This window comes from Lithobates pipiens, unplaced genomic scaffold, assembly GCF_037356315.1.
Source record: "Lithobates pipiens isolate NorthernLeopardFrog02 unplaced genomic scaffold, aLitPip1_a1.2 Scaffold_16, whole genome shotgun sequence".
NCBI classification, from domain to species: domain Eukaryota; kingdom Metazoa; phylum Chordata; class Amphibia; order Anura; family Ranidae; genus Lithobates; species Lithobates pipiens.
The window spans coordinates 604315555-604330846 of NW_027507748.1; the positions used below are offsets into that span (position 1 = coordinate 604315555).

Sequence of the window (15292 nt, forward strand, 5' to 3'; positions counted from 1 at the left end):
ATATATATATATATATATATATATATATATATATATATATATATATATATATATATATATATATATATATACACACACACACACTTTTCTTTATTTTTTCCTCAAAGGTGTGATAACTGGTAAAAAAATAAAAAATAAAAGTCGTAATGCAAGGTTTGTTTAAAGGTGTATTCCAAAACTATACAGAGACTGCCAAATGTCAAAAAAATGTCTGTACTCATTCTTACTGTAAGAAAATACAGTTTTAACGTAATGTAAAAAAAAAAAAAAAGTGGAAATAAAAATTCTAACTGCAGGCACTGAAAGACATGTCACCTTAGACAAAATAGAACTCTCACTCAACATAAATGCTCAGACAATCATGCAACAGGTAAAGAAATCTAGGACTTACTGTGAAGAACAGCTCCATGACTCTACTGTCAAGAAGGGTTTCACGCCAGGACTCAGTTGGCTTCAGCATCACATTTTGGGAGGATTCAAACATAGCTATATAATGTCTGCCCAGTTATCTGGTGTCAAGGTCAACAATAACATTCCTGCAAGCCTTTAAAGAAGGGGGAAGAGAGAATAAAAAGTTCAGGAGCCCCAGCATCCATCAAAGAACACTGGAAACAAAGTTTAAGCCTCTTCACATACACCACATAATTCACACGAGGCCAAGGAATAAAAGTTATTAGACTCTGAAAAAGAAGAATGCCCATGGAATGCTAGATAACAGTTTGATCGTTACAATATAGCATGCCATGGCTGCACCATCACTTTGATAAGCAGAGGGCTAATGTGACAGGAGTAAGAGGGGAAACAGCAGCCACAGAGAACAGGTGCTGTAACTTAGGCAAACACATTTTTTTTATAGTTTACCATTAATCTCCACTTAGAAAAGCAAAGGGGACAGCACAAACAGGGTGGTGTGGGTTTCAGTAGAAAGTTCGTATTGTTTTCTAAACTTTTTAAGCGGTTGGTGAAGGAGAAGAGAGGATAAGAAAGGAAGTAATATCTGTGTATTTATAGATGTGCTGGTAACAAGGGAATGACAGCCAGGGCACACAAATGAATGTAAAACTCAAGTGCTTGAGCTCTTAAAAACCCTATACAAGGTATTCTCTGTAGCCTACATGAGTAATGACAAGGTCAGTCATGAGACGTTGTGTTGGTTCTACTTTAATAAGCAGAAGCTTTATTTTTTAGTTTTGGACTGTTGAATGCTCATCACAGCAAAACCATCTCTGTCACTTCACCAAAAGCTAAGATCACGCTGAATTATATTTTTTTGTAATAGCTACAGTGCTTTGAAAAAGTATTCACACCCCTTGAAATTTTCCACATATTATATTATATATATTTTAATTGTAATGAATCATTCCAGAAATCGCTGCTTAGCAGTTTAGTAAATATTAGTTTTGTCTCTACTGAACACAATCCATTGCTTTTGAAACTGTGCTACCTTTTGAACAGTGTTTTTAAATCTTGCTCAGAAGTGTGAATCAGGAAGCAATGTAATATTAGTGTTACTTTGTAGTACTCTTTCATTTGTGTACAGATCAAAGGAGTAATAGTTGATCAGCATATATAACCAGTTAAAGCATAAATAAAATTTGTTCCCATTTAGCCCCTTAGCAAACCCTTAGTTTACCCACCTAGTAGTCATCAGTCTTATTTAATTCCTTTTTCTCCACTAATACATTTCTGTTCATTTTGTTTATTTTTATAATTTTTTTTCCTATTGGTATTTGTTTTATTTGTTAATTGTTAATTTGTTAATTCGCAAGCATTGTTGGGGAAAAAAATGCCTTTATTTCATTTGTAGATCATTTTCAAATGCTTTGTACCTGAATTATAATGCAAGTGTTAATATAAATAGGGCACATTATAGAATGCAATGGGGTTTGATTTAGTAAAGACAGTGTGCGCACTTAGCAAATGCAGTTGCACTAATTTTCCCAAGAGCTTAGTGAAGGCAGTAAAGCTTCACTTTGTAAGTATCCCATCACACAAAAACAAAAATTTGCACATGATTGGATTATGGAAATCAGCAGCGCTTTAAAACTTTCAGTAAGGGACAGCGACTGCACAAGAAAAGTGCAGTCTATTTGCCTTTGGTAAATCAACCTCCTATATTTTTCATCTACATTAAAACAAATTTGTTGTACTCCAAATTGAACAAATGCATTTTAAGTTTTGATACATTTTGTAAGTTTTGTTACTTTTTTGGTCTACGGAGAGCATAGAAAATAAGCTACAAAAAAGCAACTAACAATATAACCAAAAGAAAATCTTGTTGGTCTTGGAAAAAAAAAAAAAAAAAAAGTGTGCTTTACATTGGTATTGTAGGCAATGAGATTTATTTATTGAATAAACCAGCACATATCAGAATTATCAAAGTTGCTGTGATTCAAAAGGGTTGTATAGGTGAGCAAAATGGCAAAACAAAGTTATTTGAAATTCAAGCTCGAGTGTAAAAAGAAATCAACACAGCGATTCAGAACTTTGAAAACCAATTTTTGAAAATAGAATGTTGCAAAGGTAGAATTCCTAAAACCAAACCATGTGGAACACTGAAGAAAACATCAAGAACCCAATGGTTGCAGCTCTTAAAGGAGACATGTAGTTCTGGAACCAAGACAACAGCCCAATTTAAAAGCTTTTTTTTCATAATTAGTGGAGAAGTTGCTAATTTTCTGCACTGCACAATATTCTTGGCAATATTACCCCAAAATTGCCTTTTTACCTGCAGACATTTTCTTTAAAGGTACAAGTGTTTAGAGAATGCATAATTATTCCAGGAATGAAGTTCAGTATTCTCTACATGAAGTAATAAAGCTGTATTATCTTCAGTTATCCCTGTGACTACTGTGAATGCTGGTGGAAGAGGGGGTGGGTGAGATCTTCTGTGCTAATGACGGACATAATTTCTATAATGCTGCTCTGCTAATATAGACTGCCCAATCTTCACTTTAAAAGGAGCGTTCTTGTTGGCTGCCACATTCCTATAGTGCATTGTCTATTGCTTAACTACAATGAGGTCTGCCAAAAGGACTCCAAAGGATGCTTGAAACACAATAATATCAAAAGGGCTTTGCAGAGACAAAAGTAATACAATACCCAGATTTATTTATACTAGAGGTATGAAAGTCACATCTTATAAACATATGAGACAGGAGGGGACCAAGCAAAGGCATCCTGTAATGACACTACCAGAACAATAATGCAGGTCCTATGGAACACTGCGCTCTACTCAAACTGGGAATTCTCATAATCCTCCACATTTGCCTCTGTATATCACTGCATGTTGAAGGCATTTCCCTTACACTTCCATCAGCCTGTACATTTATTCTGTGTCTTCTGACAACACGTCCCGAACACTTATTGCTCCCCAAATAATGAAACTCATAGGTGAAAAAAGGCTGGAAGCACAAAAAAAGGACTGAATCAACTACATTAGCATTTTGTTTTACTGTCGTGTTTCCAAACAAAGCTGAATGCTGGGTAACTGTAAAAATCTAATCTTTTAAAGTGGTGGGCCAGCGAAAAAATATCCTACACGGTTTAGTATATATTTTTGCAAAAAGACAGGTACCGCTGTCTATGGTGCATGCGCCGTAAACAGTGGCACGCAGGTGCACCGAGCATGCCGCTGCTGACAGTTATATGCCATTAGTGGAGGCTCATGGCACCGGCCAATCACAGCGCCAGAGCCACGGTACCCGGAAATAATATGGACGCTCCGTGGAAGAGCGGACAGCAGTGACATTGCTGGCTCCTGTGTCAGGTAAGTGACACATAATGGGTTACTATGCGATGGATAGTAGCCCATTATGCTTTACCTTTGCAGGGAAGCAAAGAGGAAGTAACCCCTGATGGGTTTACTTCCTCTTCAAGGTATAAAATGTTTGGGCTTTAGAGACACTTTCATTTATTTTTTATTTATTTTTTTTTTTAATAAAATGAACTTTCAGAACAGAAATTGTTAAATGTTGCCATTTTATGTAGTGACGAGCAACAATGGGCAGTAAAAAAAAACCATAAAGCCCCTTTCTCACATGGGCAGACTGCATGTCAGTTTTTTCATCCATGCGTTTTCGAAAAAAAAAAAAAAAGACGTACATGTATCCCTATGGGATAGTAGATGAACATGCGCTGGCATCAGTCTCCGCTATGCTCCATTTCTGATGACGGAGGAAAACCCCATTTTAACATCCGTCTGCGGATCAGAAGAAAAAGGGCAGATGGTCCGTTTTCATCCAATCTCCCCATAGAGGAAAACAGAGATCTGACCGATCTGTTTCTGCACAGTGTGCAGAGACAGACTAGACTAGTCATCTGCTGGCTCAGCAGGGAACAATGGAGCGATCCCCACTGAGCAAGTGGATGTCCAAAAACGGATCCTCCCAGGATAAGCATGTGTGAAAGGGGCCTTACCCACCTGGCCAACTAGCTTCAAAACTACTATTACAGGACATAACAAAGCAATGTATGTAAACATATAGAAGTAATACTACTCTACTTTTCCAGAATCCCCTATAAAAAATGTAATTCACTTGTCCTGTTTAAAAGTTGATGTACATGCGACTAAAAAAATAAAATAAAAAAAAACTTGCTTATGTCTCACAATGCGAGACAAAAATACCATGTTGAGAAAATGATCAATTAAGAAATGCACAATATTATTTTAATACAGAGCAAATAGCACCTGCCTAAAATAACAGTCTTATACATAATTCCCAACTTGGCCAAGTCAACAGTCCATATAACACTCCAAGATTTGAAAAAGACAAGATTTTGTTCCAAAACATACTCATAAGAATGATTTGTATCCCTGGGTTACTTGTAACTTGAAAGTAAAGTTTGTTTTACACAAAGCCACAAAGTACCTAAAAACATACTTATAATGTCTGGTTTCTGTGATGTAAAAAAATTAAAGATACATTTAAGAACATTTTCCATCTTTAATGTGACCTATAAACTGTACAACTCAGTTTAACAACACACTGAAATCTTTTAGGTGGAGGGAAGTAAAAATAAATAATATGGTTGCATAAGTGTGCACACCCATAAACTAATACTTTGAAGCGCCGTTTTATTTTATTACAGCTCTCAGTCTTTTTGGGTATGAGTCTATTCAGCATGGCACATCCAAACATGGCAATATTTGTCCACTCTTTGCAAAAATACTCCAAATATGTCAGATTGAGAGGGCATCTCCTGTGTACAGCCCTCTTCAGATCACTCCACAGATTTTCAATTGGATTCAGGTCTGGGCCATTCCAAAACTTTAATCTTTTCCTGGTGAAGCCATTCCTTTGTTGATCTGGATGTATGCTTTGGGTCCATTGAGGTGCAGTGTTGTTCTTGCGCCAAACATATATTTTGGAATTATGGCTAAAAAGTTGAACCTTGGTTTCATCAGACCATAACACATTTTCCCACATGCTTTTAGGAAACTTCAGATGCATTTTGCTAAATTTTGCCAGGCTTGGATGTTTTTCTCGGCAAGAAAAGGCTGCCGTCTTGCTACTCTAGCCCAGACATATGAAGACTACGGGAGATCGTTGGCACATATACCACACAGCCAGTACTTGCCAGATATTCCTGCAGCTCTTTTAATGTTGCTGTGGGCATCTTGGCAGCCTCCCTGACCAGTTTTATTCTTGCCTTTTCTTAAATGTTGGAGGGACGTCCAGTTCTTGGTAATGTCAGTTGTGCCATATTTTCTCCACTTGATGACTGTCTTGACCTTGTTCCACGGTATATCTAATGTCTTGAAAATTCTTCTGTACCCTTTTTCTGACTGATACCTTTTAACAATGAGATCCCTCTGATGATTTGGAAGGTCTCTGCAGACCATGGCTTTTACTATAAGATGTGACTAAGGAAAGGTCAGAAAAAAACCTACTAGAACAGCTGAACTTAATTTGGGGTTAATCAGAGGCACTTTAAATGATGCTACATCCCCAGTTATAGGAGGGTGTGCACACTTATGTAACTGCATTATTTAAATTTTTTTATTCTTACTTCTTGCCCTCTAAAAGATTTCAGTTTGTTTTTCAATTGAGTTGTACAGTTTATAGGACGCATTAAAAAGGTAGAAAAAGTTCTCAAATGATTCATCTTTGTCTCTTTTTTATATCACAGAAACCTGACATTTTAACAAGGGTGTGCAGACTTTTTATATCCAGTGTCCAATTATTCATTTGGATAGCGTACAGGAGAAAAACAAAACAAACTGCATTTTTGCCATCTGTTTCTCATTAGGGAAATTCTCAAGACAGCTTTAATTAGAAAAGGGGGTCCCCAATGGAGGATTTCTCCCCTAACCTTGTTATGATGGCAACCCAAAATTTTTGATTTACCCTCATTTTCATTCCCATTTACAGGAATGTTTAGGACAAATACAGAGCATGATTCTCTTTAATGGGCACACAGACATCAAGGACAACCTATCCCCTACCACTCTATAAAAAAAAGTCTAATTATACGTTAAACTGCATCTCTTCAGATTAATGTTGTTCCCTTTTGCGAAAAAACGTGTTACACTATATATTATAGTTATGCTTTACAATGCAGTGCAGACACAATACAGAAATATGTACAACTTCTAACACTTCATAATTATTACAGGCAATAAAGACATTTCTCACACTAGCTGTGAGTCCTAAAAAAAATGGAAAAGGATATAATTTGGAGGCAGAAAATTCCAGCTTAAAACTTGATTGGCTAACGCAAGATAGCGCTGGAATACAGAGGACATCTGAGCATTGAGGTTTTCCCGCCGGCTGAATTCTTGTAAAACTTCTATCGTTAACATGAAGATCCTGCGGAGATCCTCTTCCTGTAAAAGAAAGCATGTTACTCCGTTACAAACCATCTAATTGTTATGAACTGACCGTTCCCCAGATGTCATATTCTTGCCACCACCCTGGGGCCTTTAACCTAAAAAATGGATCAAGTGTCACAATGCAATGAACAATTCCATCACAAAACTAAAAATAAACGGATTTAAAAAAAAAAAGAAAAAAAAAGTAGATTACATTATCAGAATTAAGAAATATATCTTTCAGATATATTTTCTATATTTTTGACTGCTTAGTTTAACTTATACAGAATTTATATCGTACTAATAGTTTATGCAGTGCTTTACAGAATAAAAGGGAGACATAGTACAGTTACAATACCATTCAGGGAGGGTTAGGAGGGCAAAACTATTTTCTTCCGTAAGAAATTAGGTAGAATTATGTATGAAATGAAAGTAAACAAGATTTAAAATCACTATATTTCCTGGATTAAAAGATAAAAAAAAAAAAAAAAAAAAAAAAATCAAACACACCACAACAAAATGTAATGTGCAGGGGGGGTTTGGAAGCAGACCCTAAAGAATGGGTGCTCAACCTGTGGCCCTCCAGCAGTTGCAGAACTACAAGTCCAATCATGCCTTTGGGAGTCATGCTTTTAACTGTCAGCCTCGCAATACCTCATGGTACATGTAGTTCCCACAACAGCTGGAGGGCCACAGGTTGAGTACCCATGCCCTAAAGTCAAAATGCTGTTAGTAACCCTGTTAAAGCACAGACGGCAGTAAAAATGGTTCTAATGCACACTGTCACTGACTGGAAGTAAGGAAAAATCTAAAAAAAGAAAAAAAGTCATCACCAAAATGGAATAGAGAAAATATTACAATAAGGGTGCTTATTGGAGTGACAACTAAGAGGATTTTCCTAATGTTAAAATATTTTCTGTTGCTTCCTGCTGTGCATATAGGACAGTAATTAGTGAAAATACAGATGGCAAAATAGAAAAAAACTCTGATGGGGTTTTTACCTTTGCCTACTGTTAAAAAAAAAAAAAAAACACATTAAAAAGGTAAACTCCTGATAGAAACACATTTCCACAATTTTCTTTTATTATATAGGAATTTAACTCATTAATTTGCCGAAGTGTGTTTCAGCTTATACATAACCTAATCAACAGGATATGCGTGATAAATAAGGGACTGCCAGTGAATGTATTAAGAAAGGCAACAACCACTTTAAACTGTGTAGTCGGGTGCACACTGGCTAGATGAGCGCTCAGGTCCATAGCCCCACCACCTTGCTGCTGTCTGAGGAGCAGGCTGTGCAATCCTGTGCCCTTTCTCCTCTACTCTCCTGGTGCTACACAGAAGAGGCTGTGTTTTTGAGGTCCCTCACTCACCCTTCTCGCTCCTTTGCAGCAGCAACACAGATACAGAGGGAGAGAACTGATGGTACTGCACAGTGTTGATCTATAGCGGCATGCTGTCCAGTACAGTGGATGGAGCTTGGACACCCACAGATCTCGGTGAATGTGAAGGCTCCGCAGGACTGTAGACCGCCAAGTGTTCAGGACAAGGTTTGCGGTGTACCACGATTGGTGAACAGATGAAACTGTACTTATTTCAGAACTGGTACCAGGATTGGTGAACAGATGGAACTGTACTTATTTCAGGGAGATAAGTACATCAGAGACTGCCCTTCTTGTTTATCCACTGCATACAGTGAAAGTAATTCACTGTATACAGCGTTAAAGAGTTGATAATAAGTGCACCACCATACAGATGAGTCCCAATGGCTCAAACCTTTTGTTTTCTTTTTCTGTCCAGCCCACCAATGGACACTCTTCTCGCTTGGGGGGGGGGAATGAGCTCTCTCCTGCTCTGAAGTCTTCTTGAATATGCATGCCACATTTTCTGGGATGCTTCAAATGCCATACTGTCCAGAGAAGGGGTGGAGCCGGTGGCGCATCATTAGGAGGAAAGGCTGCCTGAACCTGGAAGAGACAGCTGGCTTTTGATGATGTCAGAATCTAATATAGTGGTGTGGGACCCAGCTTGTGACAGCAGTGTGGTGGACTTGCTAGGTGGAGGAGAATGAATTGTGCACAACACCAGGTAATTAAAAAAAAAAAAAAAGAGAGAGAGAGGGAGGTAAAATTACTCATTAACTAATCTGACCAGGAAAGTGGTAAAAATAAGAAAAACAGAAGTCAGTGGATTACAAAAAGGTTGAATGCTGCGAGTTTCACAAAAGCAGGTGTATGAGCCTGTATTAAAAGGCCTTTGGGCTTGTGTTAAAGGTATCAGTTTGACAAGCTTCTGAGATCATCAGAGGTCACTAGTAGGCGCATCTAACTTGCAACTGACCTCCATTTGACTTGCTTCAAGCAAGTTTTGTATTCCCAAAGACTTGCATAGAAAAGTTCTTACTTAGTTCATACGAGGTGCCCAAATCCCTTATACATACATTTTGCCACATAATACTTTACCCGACAATCAAAATATGCAACTATTATTGCTCTTTTCATTTCTGTACACTAGATACTGAAACACAACCTTTATTTTTAACATTTAAAAAAACTTTTTGCTGCTTCTCCAAGTGCTGTTAAACTTTTAAAATTCAGCATTCAAATTGTGCATTCAAATTTGAAGAATCGTGCTTTGTTTAACTGCTTTCTGCACCATTGTAAAGTCGGACTGGAACCCTATTGCTCAGCGTGATCCGTCACGTGCTGTGTCATCAGTCAGTGTCCCTGGTAACTGCCACACAAATTATAGGATAATGCTGTACACTGCATTGATAATGCTGTACACTGCCCATGTAAGCAAGGCATTTCCCTGTTCTGCCTAGCAACATGACAGACCTACTGCTCCCCGTCATCGGAAGCAGTGATCTGTCATGTTCTAGCAAGACAACCCCTCCCCCTACAGTTAGAATCCCTCCCTAGGACACACTTAACCCCTTGAGCGCCCCCTAGTGTTTAACCCCTTACCTGCCAGTGTAATTTACACCGTAATCAGTGCATTTTTAAAGCACCGATCGCTGTATAAATGAAAATGGTTCCAAAAGAGTGTCAAAACGGGTCCACAATATTGTCGCAGTCACGATAAAAAAAAAAAAAAAAAAAAACACGCAGATCGCTGCCTTACCAATTAAAAAAAAAAAAAATAATCTATCCCCCATTTCGTAGACGCTATAACTTTTGCACAAACCAATCATACGCTTATTGCGATTTTTTTTTTTTACCAAAAATATGTTGAAAAATACATATCGGCCTTTTGCTTTGTTTTTTTTATATATTTTTGGGGATATTGATTATAGAAAAAAGTAAAAAATATTGTTTTTCTTTTCCAAAACTGACGCTCTTTTTTGTTTATAGCGCAAAAAATAAAAACCGCAGGTGATCAAATACCACCAAAAGAAAGCTCTATTTGTGGGGAAAAAGACATCAATTTTGTTTGGGTGCAACGTCACAAGTGCAATTGTCACTTAAATTGAAGCAGCGCCGTATCGCAAAAAGTGCTCTGATCAGGAAGGGGGTAAATTCTACCAGGCTGAAGTGGTTAAATATCAGCAAAAGAAAGCTCTATTTGTGCAAGAATTTTTTTTTTATAAAAATTTAATTTGGGTACAGTGTCAAAGTGCGACAGTGCTGAAAGCTGACTTAAGCTGAAAGGAGGTAAAAGTGCCCGGTACTGAAGTAATTCAAATGTTTTCTTTACAGAACCTAAAACTAGGAAAGGAGCACATTCTCTATTCACTTGACTTGTGCGAGAGAAAAAGTGAGAGCTCCATACAGAAATGCTAGAGCCTTTTATTAGTTTTGTCTTAATTTTCTGAGTTTTGGTGAGGATTTTGAAAAGAGTAAAAACAGTACAAAAGAAAAGAGCTAAATATTCAAACATGAAACTTTGTTTACATTTTTTTTTTAAACCAAGACTTTTAAACCCCTCTATTTGCAATGGTATCCGTTGTAAATGACAAAGTATGGAAATTGAAAACTTTAAAATAGTTGGTCTCATAACAATCAGTAAGGAAGGAGATTTCATCTAAACTTCTGTTGAGTATCTGGACTAGAAATGAAAGAAAATTTTACGAATGGTACACAGACCGCAAAAAAATAACCCGCCAAGGTTAAACTGTTCCCTGCTCCATCCAAAACTAAAAGAAAAAAGTTTTGGATACTATTAATAATCTTTTACAATGCCTTATAAAATAAGTCTAAACATTCTCCCAACTTCCATGTACCTACTGTACTGAATTCTACTTATTACGGAGACTAGAACACGTCTTAACCAGCAGGGAATACTTTATTCTCTAATTTCCTGAATATTCTGGATACCAGTCCCCCCCCCCCCCCCCAAACAAATATACCACATATGTATTTGTCTTTCTTTAGATAAGTAATTGGCTATGTCCTAACCTCTTGCCTCTAGGTACATTGTACTCTAACCCTTTAATAAGTGTGGTATTCTTGACGCTCCTCCAGACATAAAGCTCCCTTGTTCTCCAAGGACAGTTTTATGGTGTCAAGCACTTCTCAAGAGCAGAACAATGCATCCGAGACAAGCTGGCCATCTGCAACCGGAAAAATAGTTGAAGCGATAGTTTTGGCTAGTGGCCAAAGTTATTTTAAGGCAGTCATTGTTAGGCAGAATGTGCTGGCTCTCTGTGTGTAGCAAAGTAGTGCCACACCAGTGAAAATAGCAGACTGACAACACCGGGATCGGGTGTCGCGGAAAAGAAACAGAAATACTGGGCAGGCGGATACATTTCTCAGAAGTCATTTCTTGAAAACAAAAGGATCTAACTACTGTACCTTTCATCTCTTATGCCAATGGTCTGGCTGGCACAATGGAAAAGTATCCTATAGGACCAAGCAATGAACATTACATAAGACTGCTACAAATGCACCATGGAGTCTATTTATAAAGAGGTGAAATCAAATTGCACCTCTTTGTACAAAGATACAGCAACCTTTCATTCTTCAATTCAGACAATTTGTTTTTTCTTACTACAAAATTAGAACTGTACAGGAAATAAATTGCTAATCAATTTAAGTATTTTAGAAAAAAGGTGAATGCCAATTATTATATCACCTTTGCCCAATTGTAATCCATTAATTTTAATCTTTCGTTGCTACTGATGTAAGGGCCTGTTGAAACCAGAATAGGGTGCGGCAAAGGTGAGTTTCCCACACCGCACGAGAACATGCTACCTTATTGTTAATATGAAGGAGAAGGGATCTCACCGCTCCAGGAGCACACATGTGGGCTGTAAACTGTCTCTTCGGCTGGGGAGCAACAGGTGCTGGCTATTACCACTAGCAACAGATGAAAAAGAAGCTCTGGACTGCCGCACTCTTCAGAAAACCACTTTCTTTTATTGGAAAAATCACATCACAGCTCAACAAACACAGCTGTGTTTGTTGAGCTGTGATGTGATTTTCCAATAAAAGAAAGTGGTTTTCTGAAGAGTGCGGAAGTCCAGAGCTTGTTTTACCTTATTGTTAATGGCACCCCAAAAGCATCTAACAAATGCAGCACGTTTTCAGACACCAAACCACATGGTACCCCATACTTTTTGAGCATTCCCATTTGGCAGCCCACTGAAATGACTGGGATGTAAAAAAAACATGCTTGTTCTGATGTGAACCAGTCTTAAAGGTTAGAGGAAGAGAACTGCCAGTAGCTGGCCAACTTCATAACCTTTATACCAACTGGACAAGTCTGTAAACTTAGTCGCTTTAGCAAACTTTCACTCAAATAGTAACCAACACGTTGAATTTTACTAAATGAATGTGCTCAGCAGATAACAAGCTGCTGGTTAAATCCAAATAGTGTATAAATTTGGTGAGTCTAGTGTGGCTACCCAGCACAACTTTGTGACTGATCAGGGAGCTGGATGGCTGCTGATCACATCCACAAAGTCAACAGTGGATGGCCTCCTCCCCCTCTGTGTTCCTTTCACTTCTCCTTCCCATCAATGATCACAGTACCTGCCCTTATTGCAGTCACTGGCTTTGTCATCCTGCTGGCTTCTTCAGCCACCACCCTGCTTCTACCAATCAAGTGTACCCCTCCTCTGGCGTCACAATTCGCAAGCTTACTCACAGCTTCAACGATTAGTGGTTGCAGTGTGCAAGAGGTGCAAAGGTCTGAATATACAATTCAGCAGTCAAGGCTGCTGAAATAGATTTACAGCTCTACAGTGCTGTGGCCGAAACGTCTGTGCATGTCTGTGGATGTGATCTGGCTGCCAATCACATCCAAGCCTGCAGCCGGCGTCCCCCTTTAACCCTGGTCCCTCTGGCACTTAGACATTTCCCACTGTCAAAATTACAGATGATATTTGTACAGTAAGTAGTCAAGGGCAAAGAAATACAAAAGTACCATTCTAACGTGTTTGCATTTCTTCTGAATGGCTTCTTACAAGAGTTAAACACTGCACAGACATGATTCAGAAAAAATACAAGGCAAAATGACTCGGGGATTCATTGATATGAAGAGCAAAAGGAGATATATTTGATCTGCATAACCCTAATCAGCCCTAAGGTTTGTCTGCCTTTTTTTTTTTTTTAAATCAATAAATAATTGGGTTTGCAGTGTGTCAACGATCGTTAGAGGTTCAATGCTGGACTTTGTTTTTTATTTTAACACTAAAACTTACGAAAGTTAAGACAGACAAGAGCTTTTTTCTTTCAAACAAAATTTGTGTTTGTGCTTTTTAACTTTTGGTAGAGCAGCAACTTATAGTGGTTGTAAACCTCAGACATGAAATATAAACAAAGCATGTCTGTCTATAGTGGGTGCTTTTCTCAATAGAGAGCACCATGTGTCATTTCTGTCCTCTGCCTCGTCCCTCTACTATAAGCATGAGTCACTTATGACACAGGGAGGGAACTCCAGCTGATTGACAGCCTTAGCCTTATTCGTGTGTGAAGCGTGGTCACTTTCCACCAATCAGCCCTCAGATCTCTCCTCACTGCTGTTACTTCAGCTCTCCACCCCCTGCTTTTCAGAGCGGAGAGATCCTGTTTAAATTGTGTACTTTGCATGGATGTAAGGGAAAGATGGCTGTAGATAAAACAGGTACAGCGTATGTAGAAGGATTTGTTTCATCTGAGGCCAGTCACTTTACTGGGTATATGTGAGGGCTTATGACCACTTCAACTGGCAGTCAACTAAGCTTAAAATTTACCTAAAATAAGCAAAGGTATTTTAAAGCATGCACCTACAGGTAAGCATCTTGCTTGAAGTTTCTTCCAGGGTTCTCTCTTTCCAGTGCATTGAACATTCAAATACTTAAACGTCAATGTCAAAGCTCTAGGACACCCCCTTTTCTACCTGGCCATTAAGTCCCTAAACATGAAGGCCTCACCAAGCAAATAGTAAGGAACAGAAGAAAAAGCTTTTTTTTTTTTTTTAAAACTAAAAACAGCTAAATACATTACAAAATATATTCCAAATCTTGGATAACATTTTCCTTAGAAATCAGCCACATTATCAGTAGAAAAGCCTACCCTTAAACAATTTCTTCAGAGCCGAATGGCCAGTACACAGGATAAGAAAATCGGATGTAAATTTCCGTAAGATGATCGGTTGATTAGCTGGTCGTTAGTATAGTGCTTTTGACTCTGATTCTGACTGTTCGTACAAAGAAAAAGGAAGTTGGATTTTTTTTTTTTTATATATTATAAATCGCTTGGTCTGCCTTCTGGGTTTCGTATCTTCGGCCGCTTGAATAGCCGAGGTGAGGTGAGGGGAGGTGAATCCCGCGCATTTACATGGAGTCTCATCGAGTCAGCTCAAAAATGTGGTCTGAGCTGCGCATGTGCGGCTGAGATCGCATTACCCGCTGACAGGCAGGGGGAACATTTACGACAAAAGAGACCTCTAAGATCTGTTTAAAAAAAAAAAAAAACCCTTCCTGTCAGCAGATTTTTTCAATTTTCACTTTAAGACCATTTTAAAGCTAGATTTCATCATATGGAAAATTCTACCTGTGACTCAGCAGGGGGTGTTGGTTGTATGTGAAAAGACCACTGCTACTGCAGAAAGAGCAAGTGGTCTTAAAGTGAAGCATACTTGCGGTCAGCATACTTGCAGGACAGGCTTTACATGTGGCCACAGCTACTTTCTATAGAAAATTAACTAGGAGAACCCTGTTTGTTTTTATGCACTAGAAATACATTTAGCCAGTTTAAAGGCTAAATTCTCTCCCCCCCCTCCCCCCCCCCCCCAAATTTCAGCTCCCCTATGCACAAATATAGCATTCTTGTACTTTTTTTTGCAAAATTATCAAAGCTTTCCATAAACTGTACAGACGCGTACCTTACTGTTCTCCATCCATGATTCCAAAACGTATCTATTGCTTCGGTCTCACGTCCTTACAGACTGTAGATCGTGACACAAGAAGTTGACCAGCTCATTAGCACACACCCTGCATCATCTAGCCTCCCACTTGCACAATTTTTAAATGAAATGTAATCAGTCGATCACCCT

At 38.4% G+C, this 15292-nt stretch overlaps 1 protein-coding gene across 1 annotated transcript in view; it reads right to left on the minus strand.

Moving 5' to 3' along the window:
* The window catches only part of XPO4 (exportin 4), a 208062-nt gene that overhangs the window by 84500 nt on the left and 108270 nt on the right, over positions 1-15292 (minus strand). The window contains exons 6-7 of the mRNA XM_077484003.1: positions 6676-6829; positions 392-504 (exon numbers count right to left, since the gene is read on the minus strand). Coding sequence (XP_077340129.1) covers positions 392-504; positions 6676-6829 — 267 coding nt within the window. The remainder of the gene's footprint in view (positions 1-391; positions 505-6675; positions 6830-15292) is intronic.